General features: G+C 40.1%; 1 protein-coding gene across 3 annotated transcripts in view; it reads left to right on the top strand.

Annotated features, from left to right (window-relative positions):
- Positions 1 to 25840, top strand: part of LOC137185717 (calsyntenin-2-like) — a 246500-nt gene that overhangs the window by 92341 nt on the left and 128319 nt on the right. For all 3 annotated transcript variants that reach the window (XM_067594044.1, XM_067594045.1, XM_067594046.1), the window contains exon 2: positions 7704 to 7826. In XM_067594044.1, the coding sequence (XP_067450145.1) occupies positions 7704 to 7826 (123 nt within the window). The remainder of the gene's footprint in view (positions 1 to 7703; positions 7827 to 25840) is intronic.

The following is a 25840-nucleotide window of genomic DNA, read 5'->3' as shown; positions in this document are numbered from 1 at the left end:
ATTCACAAACAGAGGTTATCGCGTGCCATTTACTGAGTGCTTTTAGTAGCCAATGAAGGTGTTTGCTTTTAAAAATTGGGGTCACTTGGAGTGCAGCTCATGCCTTTTTTCTCACATGTGTGTTTCCTGATTTTTTTTTTTTTTTTTTTAAGCACACATCCTATTAGAGGCTGTTGGAAGCCTGAAGGCTGTGCCGTAGATGAGCACTACGCAGTTCAATCAAACTGTCGTGAGGACAAATCTTCTCATTGGGGTGAGTCGTTACCACACAAAACTAGAAGACTTTCAGCAAATAGAGCAACTCCTGGAAATGCTTCTTTCTGACTCTACCAGCAGAGTGAAATTAAAGTGCATGATAAACCAGATTTTCGGCCTCGTGAACGCCTGCAAACCTTACTAAATCCTGGCAGTTAACGGCTGTTTACAGCCTGTGAATTCCGCATTCGCCTGTGCTATAAATTGGATCGAATCACTGGCAGCAAGGGGAGGAAGAGGAGGGAGGTGGAGGGCAGAGCGGTGGAGTGCAGGTGTGAATGACTATAATTAGCATCTGAATAGCAGTGAAACCTGGCCCGGCTAGAACTTGCCTCACTCAGATATTCAAGCATCGGATGAAACCACAGACTTCGGCCCCGTTTATACCTGGCATTAACATGCATCTTGGGTGATCCGATCACAAGTGGACAGCTCTAAATACAGGTGTAAACGCACCCAAGATGCACAGGTTGAGATCCGATCACTTAGACCACATTTGGAGGTGGTCTGGGCTGCATGTGGCCACAGTCTTTTAGTGTAAACGCAATGCCTCCTCAAATCGACAGTTAGAATAGAAATTAAACCAAAACCAGAAACTAACTTGTTTTTCGTTTATCTGTCTAAAAAAAATATTTCAGAAGCTAAACGTTGCTGGATAGTTGGAGACGCATGTGGAGACACATGTTAATGTCAGGTGTGAACAGGGGCTTTTTTAAAACCTTTATTCAATCAGGGGAGTTTCTCGGAGAGCGATGAAAAAAATCACTTGTGATTGGTTGGAAGATCTATTGCTATTGGTCACCAATAGGGCCATTATAATAAAGGCTTGGGTAAAGATCCTCACCCCCTTACAATCCGTAGGTGATTTGATCATTTTTAACAGGGGGGAAGGTCCAATGGGAGGGTTAGGGTTAACACTAACCCTAGGACTGCAGGATTTTCATATAGGCCTAGCCTAATTCTTGATATTATAATTGCAATTATAATTTCAATTAAATAGAACTGCTATAAGGCTAAATACAGATTTTGTGTTGGTCTATTCTTTAACTGGATGTGGACATTGAGCATTTTAAAAATGCTTATTTTTCAAAAACACACCATAGTTTTGATGGTATAAACTTTACCTCAAATTATGTAACTGTGACAGCTGAGCAGTGCGGTCAGCTCCAATCCCAGGTTACACCAAACATCCATAGTAAAAACTATATCTATAGTCATGTCTCCCCTAAAATACTCTGTTACAGAGGTGGCTTGGTCTGGGGGTGTATTTTCAGCAGCAAAGATGCTACTGAATGATCATAGAAATAGGAATACTACAGGCAGTAGCGTGTCTCTATGATCCTCTTTCTCTTCTGTGACTACATGTTGCTACTTTTCACTTTGATCATGAAGGTGACACAACTCTATAGAGTATATAGGCTACAATATAGTATAGAATTGAGTATTTATAGTATATAGTTTAGAGAATATTATAGATCCAAGACAAAAACCAAGAGGAGGGTGAAACTGAGAGAAAAAGGCGCAGTTACAAATCTGTCTTCTACTTCAGCACCACGGACAGCGCCATGGATTTATTAATACACAGCACAGTTAGCCTACTGATATTTCAGAGTCATGGTCAGAGCCATAGATTCTAACTTGCACAAACCTCAGTCATAAAAGATCAATGAGTCAGGTAGACTAGACTAACATATTCAACTAAACAACCCCTCTGCCCTTGCACTCCCTCTGCCACTAGGGGATGGAGAGGGGGGGTGGAAGGTTAAAAGGGGGGATGCATTCTGGTCATTTTGCTAATAAGGTGGATGGCATTCCCCCTCAAATCACCTACTGCTTACAATAATAATAATAAATATAGCTGCAAACAGCATCGAGGTCCAAGCAGATTGGGAGCATTTGGATGCTTGTTTCTTATTTAATTGTTAATGAAATGTGGTTTTCATGAATGCAAGCTGAAATAATGAGATTTTGTGGAGGGTGGGTCAAGGTGAGAGTCAGATCAGAAGATCAGAACTGATTCTGATCTTAAGCTGTTATCAGGAAACACAGAATGCTGATTCAACATTCATCTGACTGATCCATCTATAAGTCAAACTGTTGTCTTGAATTGGATTTAAGTTTGAGCAAAATAATCCCCCATTAGTCAGTTTTGTTATTTTGTTATATTACAAACATTAATATATATTGAGGACTATATAGACAGTGTTAGAATAGAGATTTGTTTTTAAGATCGAGACTAGTTGGTCCATCTATCATCATAATCATCACGATCATCGTAAGGCCTACTTTTATTCAAATATTGTTAATATTTAAAAAAATAGGTAAATAAATATTGTTAATATTTATGTACCTAATTTTTGTGCACTTGTTTCAGCTCAGTGTAGAGAAATCCACCCATATGGACAACCACCTTACTGTGCACATCTATGACATCACTGTCAACACCACGTCTCCATGATGTGCCCGCCCATGACAAAACTAGTAATTTCAGGGGGTCTACCAACCCCAAAATCCTAGGGAAAACACTGTCAATCATCATTATTAAATGTCAGAAGGATGATCAATGATTAATCTATAGAGCTCATTTTGAAACAGACTTTACAAAGTGCTTCGCAATTCAGGAACAAATGAAAAGCTCATTAACAGGGAAGTAGTGGCTTTAATGAAATTTAATCATTTATATGTTGACACTGTTTGGATACTCTGAACTGTTTGTTGGTCTGAATTCTGATTCTGCAAAAAGTAAATAATATTCATTTTTACTCAGACAAATGACTTTTGTGCCTGGACAAACGAAAGGTAAATTTATTATCTGAAGGACAAGTGCTTCACAAAATTAATGTCAAGCACTGGAAGGTCTCACAGGTAGCTGGAAAACAATTAAATGAGTATGTTATGAATAAAAAACAGAAATAGCCTAGCTAATTCACTGTAAAACATTTGTAGTAAAAGTAGAAAAAAACAAAATCATAGTAAAAGTTACTTACATAGTATGACATCATTATCCACACTGTGCAAATCCAGACTTGCATCTAGAGCTACCACCAAATAAGACGTGACTGCCTCATTTCAAGCCCAGTCTGTGAAAACAAAATGTAAATAGATCAGAGAACGTATATATTTAATTTTACACAGCAGAATGGATGTAGCCTACTCTTTTAATCTTACCCTTGCTCTGGTTCATAGCGCCTGCAATTTGCTTCAGAGTTGTGAAGATGCACCATTTCCTATAAAATACAAGACAAGTCACTTTTGTGAACAAATATATCCAAGTTTAAGCAGTTTGTAGGCACATTTAATCACTGCAAACCTTGTCACCAAATATATTCTTAATGTAATTTTGCACCCAATTGAGTGCCCGTCTTCACCTCTTCATCTCCTCCAAACTGGTGCTGCAGTTTACTTTGGCTTTCAAAGCAGCCATCCTCTCCATGGACAGAGGGAGAGAAAGGGAGAATTACAATCCTGTATTAATGTGACATCATGAATAAAGTCACTAAATGCCCCATGCTAGCAAACACAGCTATACAGCAGCCCTGTGACACACACAGGCCTGGACACACGTCTCCCCTAATTAGTTTGACTAGCTGAGTCTTCCTGTGATCGCTTATTTTTTTATTGTACTGTAGAATATCCCACCGTACATGTGTCATCCTTACAGCGCAGTTGCCCCGAATCAGGAGTCTACTTAACGACAGGACCATTTAGACAACAGAATCCTGTGCAGCTGAACCCAGTCTGAGGGAAAAGTCAGAAACTGGGCCCTGACCAGCTAACTAATGTAACTTTTGTAACGTCAAGCACCATTTTCTAAATTTAGATTTGTCCTCTATAAAAGTATTTACGAGATGTGCAACGTGGAAGAAGAGGGGCACTTGCCGTCTGCTTCTCTTCAAATGTCTTGTGGCTAGATGATAGCCTGCTGCATATATATATATATAAAAAAAAAAAACATACCTAGACAGGAAGTGCTCATCAATTAAAAACTGCCTGATTACATTAGGTTGGATTCACTCAATATTCTCTCTATTTGGAATTACATAAACATGATTTATGATGTGCTTATGTGTTATTTAACTAGAGTAAGTGGATTTTATTTTATATTTACTTAAATAATTGGCACAAAATCAAGGACACAATTATACTGAATATATTTACCTAATACATTATTTCAAAATGCATGACCACAGAATCATTTATTACAGTGCATAGAATATTTACTTACATATAGTCTATAACTATACTAAACCTGATCCATTTATACCAGAGACCTTCTTAACATGGAGTTAGTATCTTTTAGAAAAAGGTGTAACCTCTGCACCAGTACTAAGGTGAGTCGAAATTCCCCTACTATTCTGATTTGCATTTGTATATCTCAAAGCATATTTATTTACACGTGAAAGCCTCCTCTAGACCTAGAGGCTGGGGGGGTCAACTGCCAAGCTTCTCAGGCTTGTAAAACTGCCAAACAATCGAAACCCCACGTCAATTTCTGGCAGTTCCTGGTAGTTTTTTGTGCTGCCTACAAATTCCTGTTTGTTAACCTGCACTTCCACAGCAATTTACAGTGCTGCTTACTGATGAAAATCCCACTTTTCATGCACTGTGATGCAGACAAATTTGGCCGTGTTTGGCGTCATGTTCCCTTCTTATTGATTAGAGGATTAACTGTGTTTAGTTTTGATTCAAGTCGCCATGGAGGAGTATGTAGCTAATCACTTAGTGTCAAGCCATTAGAGCTTGCAGCCGGGGGGTTTCGATCGTGGTAAGCGGCTACGATGTTTCCCCCGGGAGTGTCAGGAACTGATGGTCTGTCTCATTCATTTCTCCACCCCTCGCCCCTCCTCCTCAACCTTCGATAGCTTGCGTTGTTTGCAAGAAGAGAGGAGCTTGTCCATCCATTTTATGATAATGACTCAGTTGCGTGTCTCAAGCTGTCAATACATGGACTCCATTCTATTAAGATGGCGTCAATGTTGTATGTCTTACTAGTGATGGGATGAGCAGCGACCGTGGGTTGGCGGGGTGGGGTTGACATGTAGGTGGCACCCCTATTAAGACACTGCGGAGATTACTGGAGGTGGAGGCTCCTTTTAATGCCCTCATCACTCCTGGTGAAAAACCATTCCATCCCACACACACGGAGAGCGGCGAGGGTTTGAGATGTCGTTAACCCCACAACGGCAGCACAACCAGGCCGTTCTGACTGATGGAAAGATGCATTCAATCTCGTGTATTGGTAATATCATAAAGGTCACCAATGTGCAGACATCAGAGTTAATTGTGATGTTCGGTTGTTTAACACCTTCATTACACTGTTGTGTATTTTGCGACAAGTGAAAGCCTCCATTTTCACCGCAGTATCATAGCATGGCAGCTGGATCACTTTGTGCTCCCACAATAGAAAATTTTGGTAATGCTGATAACGGAACACTTAGGTCAGCCTGACACAGTGTTAAGTAGTCACGGTGAGTGGCACAAACTGTGGCATCAAGGATTTAAAGGTCAACAGGGCTCCTAAGCTGTGAGACGACTGAATACAAAGCCCTTTAAATTCTCCAGACTCCTCATTAGCTGTCACGCATTGTGCTCAAATAGTGTTATACCCTGTATTACACATTTATTGGGGTTATGCACTTGTCCCGAGTTGGAGCAGCAGATTAGCTTTTTTCATCTGCTTTCAAATTTCTCACTTTCTGTCTTTCTTTTCATGATAACACACTTCCAGTGGGTAATGTTCTGCTAAAAGGTTTGGTTGTTTTATATCCAGAGCCAGATATGAAACGAGTTTCGGGGTGCAAATTGTTCTGTACCTGTCTCACAACAAAATGTTCCCAAAAGATCATTCTTTGACAGTCTTGTCTCTCTTGGATTTAGCTTTGGCAGCTAATCATGTTTTCCCTTGAAATTCCTGCACAGCACCATCAGCAAGCTGTTAATTTCTAAAATGACATGGTTTGGCATTTAAAGTTGAAATCCAGTATCATTTTACCCCTTACTGTTGTAGCAAACTCATACATATTTATCGCATCCTAATAGACTAATGTCTTCCCATCTATCTGCGCCTGTAAATGATCTCCTCTTACTGTATCAGGGCCGAATCGTTAGCGATGCTTTCTGGGCTGACACTCATGAATATGCATCACTGTAGTGTTAGCATGTTTTTTTTTCCAGTTCTCACTAGCTTCTTGCTGCTTCCCACAGTCCTCAAAAACATAATTACAAAACTTGTAAAAATCAAAAATCAATCAAGTTTGGCTCTTTATCATATTTACAGTACATTTATAAGCATGTTTTATAGGCTTCGAGTGTGTCGCTGTTGCTATTCAAACTTCTAACATTTCTAGAAAAAAAAATATGAAAAGAAGAGGAGGTCAAGAGATTGGCTCTCGTGTATTTTAGGGTGATTTAGTGCTGTTGAGTCAAATATGAAGTGCAGTGAAAACAGATAATCACATTAAAAAAATGCAGTTGCATTTTTTTTCACAACAGCAACAGCGTTCTGTGAGTACTCACATATAAAGTATGATGTCTGGTAACATTTTTCTGTCTTGGTCAATGGGAAAGTACACATTTTAGCATTTCCACATGGCTTTTACTGGCATTCAATGCATAACTGAAGTGGTCTGTTACAATGATTGCTTGATTAGCACTTAGAAAGTCCTCTTTCTATGGTTTCCCTTCACTGAATTGAGAGTAATTATTGCTTATGGACTTCGCTCCCCATTAAACCACATATTTCCGAAGCAAATTTTCCCTGGGGACCTTAAATTACAAGCTTGCATTGTGTCATTTTCAATCCACCAACTTGAACTGTGAGAGGACAAAATGTAATTTGTGGCTTTCTGGCCCAGCTAAAAGGGACTCAGAAGGACATGAGGATTCCAGTTGCTTCTCCGGACCCCTCTCGCCCCCCTCTCTCTTTTTCTTTTGACAGTAAGATATAAACAAATGGCGAGTGGCTCGGCACATTGCCACACACAGCCCAGGGGGCTGTTACTCAATTATGGCCCTTAATCAGGCCCTCAGCTCATGAACTTTGTTTTGACTTGGCCTTGAATACAGTCCTCTGCTGGCAGCACAGTGGTGGTCATTGATCAAGCATGGCACAGTGCTTGGAAACCTGCAGGGAATGTTTGAAAGAAGAAAAGAACAAAACACAGAAAAGAGGTAGCAGAGGAGATTAGTAAAATGATGATGTCTTCTAGACATGGAGGCTGGAGGAGCTTTGCCAAGAACAGAAAAACAAATTTGTGTGAATTCTTGCAGCAGCACAGAGCACATGTGTGCATGTCAAGGTTAAGTTTTTTTTTTTTTGTCTGGCAGACATTTCAGGCGAAATGAAATGGAAGATGTACAGTATTTCTCAGCATGCGAAGACAGTTCTGTTGCATCTTGTAGCAGAAGTATTTTACTAACACTTCACTCTTTGCTCTCTATCTCCTCAGTGAATAAACACAAGCCGTGGATTGAGACATCATACCATGGGGTGATCACTGAAAACACTGACATCGTTCTGCTTGATCCTCCTCTGGTGGCCCTGGACAAAGATGCACCCATCCCTTACGCAGGTACGGTACATTTCAACCCTAATGGCTGTCAGCTGGAGCATGATCATAGCAACAGGGCTAAAGCCGGGCTAACTCAGACCAAATGGAGGCAGTCAACAATGACTCAGGTGTTAATCCACACAGGGAGGCATCGCTGCAGGATATACTTACACTAAGGATATAAACCATATAAAGCTGTCATGTGATATCACTGTGAAGGGGCTTAAATTGGCTTCATGTACTATAACTGCTGCACCACAGCTTTTTTTTTCTTAGCGTTAACCTTGCTCTGTGTTCCAACCATTTAATCCAATAATTCCCAGTGAGCACACATCACATACAGCACTCATATTTCATATTTGTTTAGAGTGGAAAGTGTCCCAAATAAGCCCCATGGTGGCTGAGGACAACACACAGGGAAAACAAAAAAAAAAAAAGAAGACTCAAACCGGATTAGATTCTTCCCACTGTGTGACCATTCCAGCTTGTCTAAAGGGTGCCAGCTCTCTTGTGGGAGGACGTTAGCTGGAGGCTGTTGGCGAGCCCAGCCAGCCTATCTCCCGCCAGGCTGCTAATGTGGCCAAGGCCCTAGCATGAGGTGGGAGCCCACTTGCTGAGGCCCTTGAGCTGGGCTGGATGGATGGATAGAGAGTGTGTGTGTGTGTGTGTGTGTGCAAGTGTGCATGTGTGCATGTGTGTATGATTACCAAAACATTTTCTTCCACTGTCTGCTGTACTGTGTGTATGTATGTGTGTGTGCGTATATTGTGGCATGGCCTGAGGGGGCTCACTGTAATGGCCACCCTACAGGGAGAAAGAGAGAAAATGATGAGACAGTAGGGAGGGTAGCTGGCTGACCAGCATATGTCCTCTGGCTCTCCATATACTGACAACGACACGATGAGGATGTACACACACACACACACACACACACAGCAGGCAGAGCACATGGGTATTCCTAGATTTCATAAGTGAAGGTACTGGGAGACGGAAAAATTCTCACTAAATTATTAATAAACAAGAACATTAACATCACCAGCGTCTTATTGCAGTCTGCCTCTCTTTTTGTGCTATCTCTATAACTTCATATTTCTCTCTTGCCACTCTCGTTTCCTCTCAGTCGCCTCTTCCTCTTTTTTTTTTTTTTTTTTTTGTATCTCACCCCTTTCCCATTGCACCTTTCAGCTACCCCAACAAAGCCACACACACACACACACACCGCACAAGTCACCCTCTTTTCTCTGCCAGTTAAAGCAATGGTGTCCAACCAGGCAGACACAGTTCAGGGCAGAGACAGTTACTCGGTAATTAGCTGAAGCGAATCCTGCCGTCTTCCACCAAATTGCTGGGCGGAGTGGCAGGGCAGTGCACAGGTAGCGGTTAAGCCTCATTAATTAAGTCAGCCAGGTTTTAATTACAGTGCATCCATGACACAGACACGCAGTGTCTGACTGACGGCGGTTATGCTGCCGAAGTGATGATGACAAGAACCTTAGAGAAGCTATAATTTGTAAGGAAATCACCACCTGCTGCAGTACATTCATTCATGCAGCGTGACAATATTTTGCTTATACATATACTGTATATCCAACATTCATTTTAATGTAGAGTAGATGTTAATATAAAAATGCGCATGATTTTAAATTGAATTTTTCATCTGTGCTCACCTGAAAGCATATCATAAGTCACTCCATTTCAATATTTAAAACTAGAAAGCCAGTGTAAACCCACAGTGTTTCCCTGCTAGTCTTTGTTTACATGACTCTGAACCTGTCCAGTAATCCTCTCGGACTGCTGAGCAGGGTGCAACAGTCACCACACTCACCGATCTGGAACAACAGGGCACTGTTGTGCCCGAAAGCTGGCTGAGACTGACATCAGCCATCACTTTGGCGCTACAGCAGTTCACAAGCTTCAAAATCACATAGACAGAATGTCGGGAAGAGTGAAAAGCACCAGTATAGATGCACTGTTTTATGCATGGTTTTGTCTGACAAAGTGTAGGCATTTTGCTCTAAGAAACAACGAAAATAAAAAAGGTTGCTATATGCTACAGAAAAGAACATCAAAAAAGCACACTTTGGTATACATCTTTAGCTTTCTGGTATACCTAAGCCTATATTTTATTCATGAAGGGTTACTTAGGTGTATGAACAAAACTTGTCTGTAGCTTTTTCCTCTGTCAAGTCTGTCATAACACATAGGGTCAAATCCATAAAGAATGGATTGCGCCTACTAATAGCACCATGAATTGTGCAGCATTTGCACCCACAATCTGCCCCGTTTTAAGGTCTTATTCACAAAAGATTTTGCACTAATGAAATACTGGTGCAAACACGCCCATGAAGTTTTGCAGCGGAGTGCAATTTGCCTTTGTTTTGCATCTGTTTGAGTGGACGGAGCAGTTTCCAGTGTTTTAGACTTTTGTTCACATTTCAGCACACAGATTGGATTTCATGTAATTTGCTTCTTTTACTTCTCTATTTTTGCATCTATACCTAAATGTCCATCAAAATAGGCACATCTGAAACATGTTAGATTAATGTCTGAATCTTCCAATAATGTTGTTCAGGTGTCACTGAATGTATCCTAGATTTCACAGAAACATCAGAACTGATGTTCTGTTTGTTGCCCACAGCTGGCTGTGTGTCACAGCTGGCTGCAGCATCACACAGCAGCTGAAACGATAAGTGCATCTCTAGCTGAGAAAGAGGCTGTACGCGTTTATGCACGCAGCACAGCAGTGGCAACTTCATCAACACTGGATCGATCAGGATCTGACGGTAATTAATGTTCTGTGTTCTGCTCATAGACTGTATGAAAATAGGGACGTAGTCACCCATTGTTTTGTGGACTGCCGTTTTGAAGCTTTGAGTTTAGCAATTCGACTGTCGCCATCTTTGATTTTTGGAGCCAGAGGTGACCATATTTGGACGAGCGGGTAGAGCTGACTCTAGCTGCTAGCTTGGTTAGTACAGTGCATTTACAGTCTATGGTTAACTGTGATAATGCTAATGCTAATTTTTGCTAGCGAAAAACAGGCCTAAAATCATTAAAACTAAATGTACTTACCAGAAAAACTGAATATCCGACTCCTTAAAGGGTCTTTTAGGACAACCAAACACTGAACAAGACTTTTTAGGTTAAATTCTCATTGGTCGATTAATCGCCGAGTTACTTTCATAAGGAGAAAAGTGCTACATCAATAGCCTTCCAGGATTAATCCATCATTTCCTCCTCCTTCTTGGTGGTGTATTCAAAGCCCCCCTGTTGTTTTCACAACTTTGATCTCGTCCAGCCTAATAGAGAATACGACCTACAGGAATACAGTTTTCTCATTTTATGTTATTAAATTGACAAAGACCTTGAATGGAGAGAGATTTGTTTCATAATGATTTGTGTGGACAGATTGACAATCTGTGTGTAAATGTGTAATCTGTAAATATAAAACACCTTCCACAAATACAAAAAAAAGATTTGTAAACTCAAAAAAATATTATATTATTAAAACGGATCTGCCAATACACAAACAAATTCCACAAATAAAAAAAAAAAATCTGTGAATACATCAAATTAATTTACAAATAAATGAAAAGCATTTGTTACTATGTTCCTAACATTCACAACTTTCCAACAGGCATTTGAAAGTTTTTATTTGTGAATCGAAAAAACATTTGTGGATCTCAGTTCTACCCTTGTGGATTTGCTTTTTACACACACAGAGTTTTGAGACAAACAGTCTGCCAGTCTGAATTAAATTCCACTTGTATCACTCGGCCATTTTCGGATAGCAAGTGATCGCCTGCTGACAACATCATTTCCACATTACAAAGTAAGAGCATGCAGTCTTTCTATAAGCTGTTTTTTTTGTTGCTTTTTTAAATAATCAGCGATAAGTAACATGAATTCATTGTTTTTTGTTAATCTCATACTGTGAGTATTAGTGTGTTTATTTGTTCTATGTATATTATCTAGCTCACACTTTCATATACATTTCTGTTTGAGTATGAAAGGCACGAGGATGCTTGTGGGCAACGTTCAGTTCTCTAAAGTGGTGGCTTGGCTGCTTCTTCAGTTGGCTGTTATCAGCCACCTCATCCATTATATTTTTCATTTATTCTTTCAGGTGGGTAAAAGTCAGAAAGCACTTCACATCTTATTAGCAGTGCACTCTTACTAATGTAGTTGTAATGTCTGTGTTGAACTGAACTGTGTTTAATTAGGTTACATTGTTTCAGTGAGGCTACGTTAAGATATGACAAGTGACAACATCCTGGTTGAAGTCTTTGATAGAATGTCTGCTGGTGTTGATAGTTGCTTTTGTTTAGAAATGTTGTATTGTAGTTTTATTGTTCATTGTTAATATGTAGATTACGCTAACATTAGATACCAAACTGGCATCTGTGGGCTAGAGGAACGGAAGAAGGGTGCAGGATTTTATACATTGTAAATATGATTAAGATGCATTGTAAACAGACCAGAAGTCAAAATAATCCTACCAATCCAACCTGTAAAGAGGGCCACTGTAGAAGATGCTGATGACTAACATCCAGACATCTCTCCACAACCTCTCAATGCTAGTGTAATCACAAGAGAGTTATGGGGTTTAAGATTTAGACATTTTCAGCACAGCATTTAAAAGATGACTACTTTTATCTACCATTTTATCTTTAAACAATAATAAAATAAATAAATAAAAAATAAACACAGCTATTCATAAAACAGAATGAATACAAATGCAAAATATAAGTGTACCTACATGTGATCTAAGCCATACAGTCTATAGAGTGTATGGGTTGCACTAGCACTGAAAGGTTGTGGAGAGATGTCTGGAGCAGCGTTATTAGAGACAGGTTAGTTGCTTGTCAGTCACTCATGGTTTTCTATTGCAAGCATACACAGACACTGACACTCACACATTTTCCTGTGGCGTAACATACCATTCATGTGTCAATCCTTCACTTTCACGGGTCCCAGGAGCCCTGCGGCTTTTGCTGGAACACCAAGGTAATGTCTCATCAGTGGCCCACAAACGCATATGTTGCTCAATCAACAGTACTGGCAGTTTGGACAGGTTCAAAAGACCTCGGTGTGCTATGCAGACACGTTCACTGTGCATAAATAATATGTTTCACTCTTTATGTTAGCTCTGCTGCGTCTCATGCAGTTTGCTTTTTGTCAAACTCTGAATAAGGGAGGGCTTACTTTTGATTCCCACCTGCGTTCTGCAATCATTCACAATAAATAAGAAGTCAGGCTGACAGCAGGCATTAGTCTGTTTTTGCTGTCTCATCTTAAGACTGAAAAAACAATGTTATCAAATTCTAATATTACTGCACCTCTCAAGGCATTAATAAAAATCAATGATCTCTGACCTCGGCTTTCTTCAGAGAATCCAAAAGCTTTCCATCACTCCAAAAAAAGCAGGTGATATCATATCGTCATTCACTGCCATAAAGCAATGTAAATGGATGTGAGTAAACATACAGCCTGGCTAATGTGCTGTGATTAATTAGCCTCTCACTGTCTGTCTGATTGGGAAACAGATCTCAAGCTAATTATGAAAAGTGTCTCATTAGCACAGCAGCAGTGAGCTCAGTACAATGTGTAGGTGGAGAAGCATGAACACCGTAATGTGTTTATTAACAAGAGACGAATGAGAAGGGTTTGTTTGAAAGGTGAAATGTGTTGTGTTGAGTCATGAATGGAATAAATGTGTGGAAATGAAATAAATAGTATCATAAGTAGTGAGGATAAAGGTCAGGGCTACAGTCAAAGTCTCTACTTGTAAAAGACGAGATAACGAGATAATTCACCACAAAATGCACTGAAGTATGTGTGAAAACATGCACGTTTTTGACAACGCACATCAAATAACTGTAATCTTAAAATGAAAAAAAAATGAATCCACAAATACAGGATCTTTGCAGCTAGTTGAATGTGTTTAACTGAAATGATACCTTCCATGTCTGTAAGTATGCAAAGCTCTGCTAGGGTCCATGTGACATGAATTTTGTCATCATAGGGTAAACGCACAGGCTCTGTGCAGACATCCACGTCTCTCCAATTTGTTATGACTGTGCGGACCTGTCCTCGCTGCGCATGTGTTGAACGTGTCCTCCAAGCAGACTCCAGGAAGTAGTATAACAGAGCTGCTACGTGTCCGTGATACCCGCAGCTGTCCGTGGACGCGTCTGCTCAGGGGTATAAATGAGGCTTTACAGTACCTGCTCTGGCTAAGCTGTTACTATATTTACTATAAGCTCAGTGTTCCAAAGATTTATAATTTCCATGAGGAAAAATGTCACATATTATGCAAAAAAAAAAACCCCATAGTAATCCCATAAATGCAGAGCCTAAAATGAACTTATCTTCTGTCAAAGTACTTAAATGGAAACTACAAATCACTTTTATCAGAGCCTATCGTGATTGAAAAATTTAGATGTGAAGTTAAAGAAGGAGCGTCCTGATGAGAGACCCTTTATGCCTTTTAAAGCTCATTTCATGAACTGCATACAAATTTAGAGAGGCCAGGGGGCTGCTTTTAATAAGTCATCTGTTTTTTTTTTTTAACTCATTTTTCTTTTCTTTTTTTTTTTTTTTTTTTAAACAGGTGCCTCCGTGTCAATTCCCTCAAAATCTCCACTTCAAAGCCATTGCTTAAAACCATGATTAAAAAGTAACAGATTGAAATAATTGTGTGTAGAGATAGTCTATCTAAAGGAGTTTTTTTTGACTCCTTTCCACCACAAAGCTGTCAGATGCATTTAATCCATCTGTGCTTTCTGTTCAGACTTTCCTCCCTCCACAATTCAGCTCCACCTTTTTCCTTTAGACATTATGCTTGTATTTTAACCTGGAACAAGCTCTCACTTTCTTTCCCACTTCTTGCATGCTTTCACTCTTTTTTTTTCATCCTTGCTTAAATCATTTCCACCTGTCAGATTTCATCGGGCTCCGGTGCATTCAGGGTTTGGAGAGGCATCCGTTAGCCTCTCGGAGACACAACACTGTCCGCAGCAGATGCATCACTCTCTCACAGACGATGGCTCTTTCTGTTTGGAAGAGTTCAATCTAATTAGATCTATATTTGACATAAGTTTATGAATGGCCAATAGGAAACAGATGGGTGGAATAAAGTTTGTCCAAAATAAGGACTTAACTGCTAACACAGCAGTACTGTAAAGTCAAACTCAGGCACAGTGTTATTCAGTGATACTGTTATTCATGCAAACTTGTTTCTGCAGACTTTTGAGCTTAAGAGCACAGGCAGCATAATGACTATCTTGCTTCTGGCATTCAGAGTGCCTCAGACTTTGGCTTCAAGACAATGGAGCCATCACTCTGCCATTGTTCACATACTCATTTATTAATGAAGTACTGAAATGCAATCTGCTTCCTCACTGAACCACACAGATGAGGGAAATAGTCTTTGTAATGAGATTTTTTTTTCTAGGCTTTTAGCTTTTTTGTCTTTTGATGAGTTACAGAACTGGCAAGGGGAGGGGGGGGGTAAGCAGAGTTAGCATTGGGACTCACTCCTTTGTTCCTTTAAAAGCAAGTGAAAAAGAACATGTTTTAGCTTCTCTTGAAAACCATTAATCAGAATTTCCAGTCAACTACCTCTTCATCCAACTGAGAAGCAGAGATGCTTGAGTGATGTAGTTGCTTTCACACCGAGGCATTCAGCGCTATTGAAATCACAAACTGATTTGTGAGGCTTTGTACTTCTGCATTGTACGCTCCATGTCTGAAGTGGGTAAATCTGCTTCTGTTGACTCTGTTCCGCTAAGATTCTGCTATTCAAGGATGATATTGTGGCTCTGTTGACTCTGCAAACATTCATGACATTAACAGATCTGAGCTTTGTTCTTGCAGATGTTCCAAATTTTTCCACTTAAAGCCCTTTCTTATCATGAGTATCATGATATGATGAAATATGCACTGAACTATGACAGAGTTGACAGTTGTTTGCATCTGCAGTGTCATTTAACCAGTGTGGGAGGGGGTTGAAGTATCTTTCTTAGGAATCACTGTCCATTCTAACGATACTGTGTAAACTATCTATTGAGTGCTACAAAATCATGTTATGAGAACTGATATTAGACATAACTGACTTCATTTTGATTACATTAACACCCTTATCATTGATAAGGGATACATCACTGTGATAGTTCAAGTTGTTTTTTCATTATTCCAATCATTACATTAAATACATTTAATTGAATTTAGTTGTGACTTCCACGTAGTTGTCCAGGCAATAATACTGGAACAAACCGCTAGCAAGTAAAGCTCTCAGTCTTCTCTGTGGCTGCTGAGCTAAAAGTTACATTAGCTAAGGAAAGCTAACGTTATAATTTCACAGACTAGCAAACAAGCTGCTGCTCAGCCCTGGATGTTTGGGTTAGCTGTCAGTCAGAACTCGACTGTTATCTAGCTACAAAGTACAAGGCTGGAAAATAAAGCTGGAGTGTTTATTGCCTGACTCATTTATCTGTTGGTCTTTTTGAACAGCAAAAAGACACAATCCCAGCTGTCCTTTTAAATATCAAAACCATACAGAGTAGTGTTTCTTTAACAAACTATCTTTGATGGAGCATACAGACCAGATCAATTTGCAATGCACCTTTTACCAGATAACCAACAGAAGATTCCCAAAATATATGCTGATACAGCTCTGAAATTGAAATATGAGAAGCCTGCAAACTGCATTGATCCTGCCTTTTATATAATGGAGGGCAAGTGGGCGCAGGGATGAACTTTTAAATACACAAAAATGAAATTCTCATGAAGAACTATTAGAAGTTCAGAAAATGATATCACTGTAATGCAGCCTTTAAAACCAAGGAACAGACAACACTTACTTACACATCATGATATTACGATACCCAAAATCTAATATATCTAGTCTCATATCATGATATCAATATAATACCCTACAGTGGAGTCAGACCACAATAACCTTTCATTGCCCTACAATAATAAAGTGTAAAGAAGAGAAACAACGGTAAAAGTTACATAGTCTCACTTTAAGGCATTGTCACAATGGCATGCCTTGACTCAAAGTAGTAGTGCGTCTACAGGATACACCTCTATTCTGTGAATTAATGTAGAATGTCATTTTCACCTTTAATGCTATTTAATAATGCTACAGTTATTCTATGACGTGAGAAACATAGCAGCACAGCAGCTGCAGCATATGGTGTGAAACCAGCTACAGCAGATAGGGTACACAGTGTTTCACTGCATCTGTTGCCGCAACTCTGTGAATAATACATGAAAGTATTATGTGTGAGTAACACAATGTGCAAAGAACACATTTTATTGAACTGATGACACATTTCTTAGGTGTGCATATGTGTTTACTTACATATGGAAATATACATATTTGCCGCTGCTATATTTGTTGATGATTAGTATTCAAGCCTCAAGACCTCCAATTAAAGTGTCAACAAACTGTTATGAGCGCTCCTCACGAGAGACAAACATACAGGGAAGGAGAAGGAAAAGTCTGCTCCGAGTCGTCACGGTATTCAAAGACTTCGAGTTCAACTCTCGAAGCAGCACTCTGAGAGCAATCCATGTTTTAGCAGTTTGTCAATATCACATTCATCACTTGCCAGTACATCACCGCTGCGCTTCAAAGAGTTCGACGCCGCTTTTGATATATACAACTTAAATTTCGAGGCTCATCCTGTCTACCTCTGAATACTTGTGTTTTTCATCGCTCTATCTCTGGTCTGGCTCCCAGTCACATCACCAAATCATACCATCTGACTTTCAGTCCTCTTTCTGTCTCTTTCTTGAAAAGGACCTCCCTTTCTCTTTGAAATCTGACAGCTTCCTCTCGGCTTTAATCCCTCACATTTTCCTCCTGTCATCGTTCTATCACCTAGTTTTTTCCTCCGCTCCCTCTCTGGAGCCGTAGAGATATCCACTGGACACACACACGCTCGACACAATACGTGCGTCTCAGACTGAAAGCAGCAGATTTGATTCGGTGACGCGGCGGTGAGGAATATAAGAGACGCTGCTCTGTAAACAACTTTTTGAAAAACATCAGTGAGATCTGATTAGACTCAAAGACACGGACGCACATAAAGGTTTTCCATTCTTGTGAAGCGACGTGGAAAATTCAAAGCATTCGACATAGCGGCACACGGTTACGTCACACTCCGCTCCCTGATTTACTCTGGTACTCATTTATTAATCCCTTATTCTTTCACCCTCGGTGGATTTTTATTGAATGGGCAGAATCTTCATACAAGGGCAAGAAATTGTCTGTCACACTGAATAAAAAAAGCAATGAACTGCCGTTATTAAACATCACCCAGGAGAGCATGAAGAAATGAACGTGTGAATCAAAGGAAAATCTCCTTTTGATAGAAACATAACAGACAGACAGCTTTAAATTTAATACTAATCCCCCACCCACATTCATGTAGTTAATTCCTGGATGGCCTCAGCCCTGTAGCTCTGTAGCGCAGAGGTTATTAGAACATCATTCCACCAAACATCTCGTGGCCTTAATCACCTGACGAAGCGATCGCAGCAGAAATCCTCCGCTCCCTTCTCCACTTTTCTTTCATATCGAATTGATAGCACTAATTTTTCAAAGTGAGATGTGGAATTTGGGGATTTATGCATTCCCATTTACTGAGGGAGGGGGCGGGGTGGAGGTGGGGGGGGGGGGGGGTGGGGGGGTCGCAGTCAGAAGCTCACTTTAGCCTCATCAAGGCTCAGCCTCCTATCTCCGTGCTGGTCTTTTATCTTCTTTTTCTTTACATGTCATCACGGCTAACATCATTTCCACATGTTCGCTCACATGCAAATCAAAGACTCAATTAAGTGAGAACAGGCTTGGTGGGTGGAGGTCGGTACACCATCAAAATAAAAAAAACTTCATTCAGAGCGATGTGATTGAAGAGTCCCTCATCTTAACCGGTGACATGTGGAAAAGAAGGTGTTCTTGCTTTAAATGTGTGCTTTCGGGGGTGGAAGTTATGTATGAGGTGGTCTTCCTTTCTGCGTTATAATGAAATATACACACGGACCTGACATTTGACACACTAGCTCGGTAATTGAAGGGGAAAATCTTCGAGAAAACATGAAAAAAAAATGTTTTAAATAAACAAAGAGGATACAAAAACAGGACAGGTGAATGAACGGCCTTGGATCACTGGAGATGACGGAGAATAATCAGGAGGCTGCACATCAAGGTTATTTACCTGAAAGGAGAATACATTAAATGCATTAGCTTTATATTGTATGAGCTGGTTTTGCTTTCATTCCCCGATCACGTACATATACACAGATAAACGCTGCCGGCTGTACACCTTTACATTTCAACAAGGTTCTGCTCTTCCCTCGGAGAAAACACGACAACTACAACTCCACGGAACATTTATGTATTATGAGCATTATATTAATCCTCATGAATTACAATGCGCTCGTGTGGGAGCTGACTTCAGACACACTCACGCATGTACGCTCCCCAATCCTTACAAACAAAGCCATTAAGTTTGAGCCAGCCGGAGAAGACACGTTCTTCTAAACACGGTTGAGGTTTTGAGTGCACAAGAAAATATAGTTATCTGACAGAATGGGAACAACAGGAGCCTTCAGGGGGGGGAAAATTGCTGGCTCCTACCCAATAGTCATAGAGGTTTTAAAAGGTACAAACAAGATTAGTCGCATGAGTATTGAAGGGTCTGGCTGAGATGGGAGTAATTGGGTAGAGAGAGAAAGATGTGGGAGGGAATGAAAATGACAAGACAGAGAGTCGTCTTATTTTTACATCTTCCAGCTGGTATAGATAGTCTTGTAAGTGGCATGTCGCAGGACCCCGCGGTGAGACGCTTGCAAAATTACTGAAAATTAAGTGTACAAGATTGGCCACCAAAATCCAATCTGCTCCCAGCCTCAGTCATTTTGTAAAGTTGACGATGCCTGGGAACTTGTGACAGTCCAATTAAAGACATTTGCATATCGGGAGGCTTAAATTATTGTCATCCACTGGAGCATAAAATGGAGGTGCAACTTAGGAAGAGATAGTGGTGATCTGCACTCGTAGACCATCGAGAAATATGCGTGTGCGCGAGGGGTGAGAGAAAAGGAAAAAAAAAAAACGGAGAAGGCTTCTTTCAGTAGCTTACATGCATTATGATTGTACATATTCCCCGTACTCATTCCCCGACTCGCCTGTCCTGCTTCATTGTCCGCTCCTATCTTTCTCTTCTAATACTTTCATCCCTTGTTCCATTTAAGGGCTCTCTACAAAGTCCCTCCCTCCTTAATCTCTCCATATGCACCACCTTTTGCTTCCAGAGGCTCCACTCATGCTTTCAGTTTGTTGAAAGAGGAGAAACACTTCGCTATTTAGCAGCTCTTAAAATTTTATCTTCTAGATAAATGGACGGAGCGCATGGGTGTGGATCATCGTTGTAAAATGCTCCATTACCAAGAATAAAAGTGGAATGTTTTTTTTTTTTTTTTTTTTTTTTTTTTTTGTGTCTCAGCCCAAGGCAGTTACCTCCTTCCATTGTGAAATACACCTTTATGCCTCTCACCCTTTTCCCATCTTTGCCTGGGGCATGCGTATGGTTTTGGCCTTATGTCATGGAGGCACAACCAACAGGAGGTAAAGAACAAGTAAGAGTATCTGTCAGATAAGACAGAGGCGAGGCCTTACAAGGAATGACTGCAGGCTGTACATACAGGCCAAAGAAGACATTGTTGTCTTCCTCTTCCTCGCTGTCTGTCTCTTTTTGTCTTTTGCATCTGCACCAGCCTCACCTCACTTCCTGCCTTTTTATATCTGTGTATCAGAGCCCAACTGCAGGCATTAAAATCACATTCCAACAACTCTCCACCTGTGTGGCATCCGACTGTGTGAACTATTAGATGTAGCTGACCTCAGTGACATGACATCACTCAACATTCACCGCATGACAGTTTGTGTACTGATGATAATAGGTTTTTAGATGTGGAGAAGACTTGCTGTTACCCTTTTGATCAGCGTGGAATGTAGCTTTTGTGGCAAACAGTTGCAGCAGTAAACCATAGTCTCCTCCACACTTTAAGTTATTTATGTCTACAATGACTCATAGGTTGCTGTAGTTTGTTGCATCAAAGGTGAAGTAGAGTGCAAGGCAAAGGGACCACACAGCACTTCCCTTTGGGGGCAATGATGTTATCAATTTTCTGCTTCGTCACATGCGCATTATTTCTTCGGCCATATATAAAGCTGACCTTTTGTCCTCTTCATATATTTTTTTTGTGTTCTTGGGTTTTAACTTTAAACTGGACGGGCAGGGAGCGAGTCTGACTTTCATGCAGGAGACATGAGTTTGTGTCCCGTCAGAGTTTTTCTATCCAACCATATTGTACTTGCCATGCACATAAAGCAGAGATTCTTAAAAACTTTGGCATTTAATGAAAAAAAAAAGTTATTGAATGTAATCCAGGGGTTTTTCAGAGTTGTCCTATATTGACAATAGGTTCAGATAATTGATTTCTCATTCCTGACATTGACTACACATGTGGCTGATTGAGACAGTTCCTAAAACATCAGTAACTATCAGGTTTCAGGGTCAGTCCCTCCAAAATCAAAGAAAAAGAGTTTCACACCATTTTGCAGCGTGAAATTTGCAGAAGAGGCAGAGGTTTCACTTTCACCACTGACAATTTACTCGGTCAAAACGTGTCTTAGCACAATCTGTGCTCAGCTGCATGTTAAATGCAACGCCATTGATTGCTTTTTGTAACTCCAGCACAGACCCCCGTAGGTACATGTACACTGTTAACTCCTGTACAGCAGCATATCTATGTGGCAAGCAGCCAACTCGCTAGTCAATATAAAGACACATGACATTATTAACCCAGTTGTCACTCTTGACTGACACTATAGAACTACACCTTCCACTTATGTTATCACAACTAGATCAGGTCTTCAGTGATGTCCTGGCAAGCTTCAGCTCAAAGGGCCCACAGTAAAAAGCCTGACCTGGCACTGAGACGATGTAGACCTTCTATAGAGTAATTGAAAGTGGTCTGAATGTGTGCCAGAACAACACGCATTAACATATGAAAAAACAACAAGAAACATATTAAAAGTTGGGCTGTGAGTGTAGAGGAGGAGGTTCAGCTCAGGCCAAGTTCCCAGTATAAGTTGTATTTCTCTTTCTTTTCATTTGAGGCCACGTCCCATTTACTAAACGCAATATGTTCCTGAACGCCGGAGCAGTGGGTACACTGGATGAGCACACCACGAGATGCAGTCAGTTTGTATTTTGTCATGAACATATTCATATTTCATGTACTATAGTCTGAAATATAATTGGCCAGAGTGACAAAGCGGTGAAGTCAGGAATGTGTCACTCAGGAGAAGTCAGGGGCTGGCTTTCCCTCAACAGAATCGGGACTACGAGCTGCCAGCTTGAGTATTCTGAAAGTTTCATGTACTGGAAGCCCATTTGGAAGCCGTCTTGACTGAATCCTGTCTGTAGCTTTCCTAAGCTGCCAACTTGACAAGCATGACTTCTTCATGCAGCGACTGGCCAGGTGTACAGAGGTGTGAAAGTAGGCAGCATTTAAACTAAAGCTTTCTTCTTTCATTCTTTTAAACAACTACATCTGTCCCCACTTTGTACTTCACGGTCGCATTCATTGTAAGTATACTGAACACCCTGAAAACAGCAGAGAATGTGAATCACAATGTGCTCTCTTGTTGCCTGCAGCCTAACATGTTCTGTGACACGGTGCACATATTCTGTATGCGTCAACCAACATACTTATTGTTCATGTTGCTTTTAATGAACCAGAATGTCAAGAAAATATTATATGGCATAAGAACAAAACAGAATTCAAATAATTCATGTGTGTCATGAAGGGTTCTGACCGAATAAGGCTGCAGATACACATAATGTATTTGAGATTTCAGAGGCATCCGCAATAGCTTCTCCTGCAGCTTGTGTGAGCGACCTTCTCTCTGTGCCACTATGCAAAACAATGTTGCAGCTTTTATCAGACTCATTTATAGGGGTGGCCGGCTCTTGATAAGTAATCGTCAAGTGACTGAGGGTTTTATCTCATTGCATTTAATCACAGACTTGAGCTTTACAGTCCGGATTCTCCTCTACCTCTCTAGCTCTCCCCAAATAAAAAGGATGGCTTATTTTTAAGGAGCGCCTTGTGGCTTATCAGAGGTGATATGCTGTCTTCACTTCCCCTCAGGCCTGTAAACTGAATGCATTAGTAATGAATCACTCTGCAACCATACCCAATTGGACAACAATTTGTTTCCATCCCTGTCTGCTCCATCGGTCTCTTCCACCGCCCTTACGTGAGACCTGAGGGAATCCTGGAACGGACCAACTTGTAGCTGAAAATAGGTGGGAATGTTTTCATATGTTATTGTCAGCGAGGATGAGAGCCATCTTAATACCATATGTGTGTCAGACATTCAACATGACCCTGCCCATCAGCATTATAGTCATTTATTAGGGTAGCACCTTACCTGACAGCTGAACAATTGTGTTTTCCTTCTGCTGTTGCCCGATAGTGTCATTTTCATGCTCCTAGCTCTTCCTTGTCATTTTCCCCTTGCCTGATCCCTTTTGAGATACTGATGGTTACACACAGAACGAGGAATATGGAAAAGACTCACTGCGGTGCGCTCCCTCATTGTAGATGTCATACTTCATTGAAATGAAAAGCCAGTGGGAAGCGTAAGAAGCTAAACCAAAAAAAAAAGGTAAAAATGTACAAGTGAGAGAAATGAAGGGCTTGGGCGTTTATCATCATCCACTTGACACACAGGAAAGACGACAACCGGTGGTGATAAAAGAGACACGAAAAGTGATAAATGTGGCTGGAGTGTAAACTTTAATGGCCCAACCTTGGATGGGAGCAATTTGCCAATATTTAATTAACTGTAATGTGATCAATCAGAGTGTTAAAGGATGGAGCTGTTCCGGCGGGGCACACCGCCAGCAGCACTCATCCTATAGCTCATTTAGCCTTGAGAAAGCTCCAAAGAAACGCAGCAATCAACAGATTCGACTGTGGGTTGTGTCTGGAGGATCCCATTGTTACCGCGCTGACAACAGCTGTATGTTTTCCACGTAAATCATCATGGTAGATGTTAAGTTGTTCGTTTTTATTTGAGGCTTGCATCACACTGTCTTTGGTCAGGATTTGTGTGTTTGTGAGATTAATCTTGCATGCTTGTGAGATTATGTTGCTTTTTTTTTTTCTTATTTCCCTCCAATTTCAGATTTGACATGGTGGCTACCAGTTTAGTGCATTTCCATGGCAAAATGAAAGGACTAGTCACGATACCAAAATTATGACGTTGATACTATACCTGCCTAAATATCTCAATACCGATACTGAAACGATACCAAGACAAAAACCTAAAACATCAGGAAAAGTAACGGAATAATATATTAGATGACAAAACATGAAACTTGAATTCTTTGTTTTTTATTAATTAAAAAAACTGAACATATTAACTGTAAGTCTGGCACTTCATGATGATAAAGTCTACAGATGTGGAGTTTCATATACTACATAATGACATTTTTTTATGGCAAAAAGTTCCAAATATTGTAATTATGAGTCAATATCTTGCCTGATATATTGTTTTAATCCCACCTTCAAAGTTTTTAAAAGGCCACATAGTGATATATGAAAGAAAAAAATCTGATAAATCAACACCGTAGACACTGTATGCTCTGTTCTTTTTGTCAAAGATTTTGAAAATTCAAACTAAATCCAAAATAAAAAAAGAAAATTAATAGAAAATACTTGTATAAACATATTCATCTAAAATAAAAGTAACATTGTGAAAAGAAAAGGTCAGTCCATGGCCACAACAGAGCCAGGCTTGATGGTTGATGTCATTTCTGTGGCCTGCAATAAGACCTTTTGAATAAACCTCTGACAAATTCTATTTTTCAGGAAAAACCTTGATGTACTTTTAGATAAACACTCGCAGCACCATTACCTTTTGTTTCCTAACCTTGCAAGGTCAGTAATACTTTGCTATGCATGTGTGCTTTTGTAATTCAAAGCAGCTTCTTTGGTTGTTCAACAACAACAAAAAAAACAGACAAATAGATGAATTAATAAATAAACACAAATTTCAAGCCCAGCTATTATTTGTCTGGACTATGAACAAAGATCCCAGTGATCCCACTGCGCTGTCATCCACAAATGTATTCTATCAATAGCATAGCACCTAAAACTGTCAGAGAAGATAGACAGCTGTCAGGCTAAGTATAAATGAAGTGCAAATTGATGGCATATATTATTCCAACTTCAATTTTCTACTTGACCTTTATAACTCACCACCAAAAAAAAAAATAATGGCCCCCATGCTTTCTTTTCGGTCGAGTTCCCAATCTGTCAGAGACCATTTGACAAAAAATATATGAAGTGGCTAATAAAAGCTTGGCTGATTAAATTAAGAAGGTAATTGGACTCCTGCATGTACAATAAAATAAAGCTGGATTGGGTATAATGAAATTGTCTACTCCAGACTTTTTCTTTGCGGCTCCTCTCCTCCCTGTTAGGTCTGAAAGCTCAAGGAGGACTACAGTGACAAGCAGAATTAGAAACTGGGAACAGCACAGGGCGGTCGTAAGGAGTGGAATGAGACACTCACTTTAGTTCTCTACTGGGTGTAATGGCACCCAAATAACATTATGTTCAGGCACTTAAGGATGGAATAACATGTTTTTCTTTTTCTTGTGACGTTTCAAATGCAAGACCGAATGCAAGCAAAAGTAGGACTTGTAAACAAATAATGGATGGACTCTTAAGTATCTAGTCATTATAATTTTACTCTTTAACAAACAGCAGGGGCAAATTCTTCATGACAAAGATAACATTTTACTTCCTGTTACAGTTTGACCTTGATTTCAACAGAGTTTTTGGAGTGGAAGGATTGAATGAATAGAAAATAGAATAGATGGAATGGATTGATGTAACAACAGTGCTTATTGTTAATGCGCCCAAAGGAAAAGGTGGCC

This window comes from Thunnus thynnus, chromosome 7 (genome assembly GCF_963924715.1).
Source record: "Thunnus thynnus chromosome 7, fThuThy2.1, whole genome shotgun sequence".
NCBI classification, from domain to species: Eukaryota; Metazoa; Chordata; class Actinopteri; order Scombriformes; family Scombridae; genus Thunnus; species Thunnus thynnus.
This window is presented reverse-complemented; position numbering and strand designations above follow the sequence as displayed.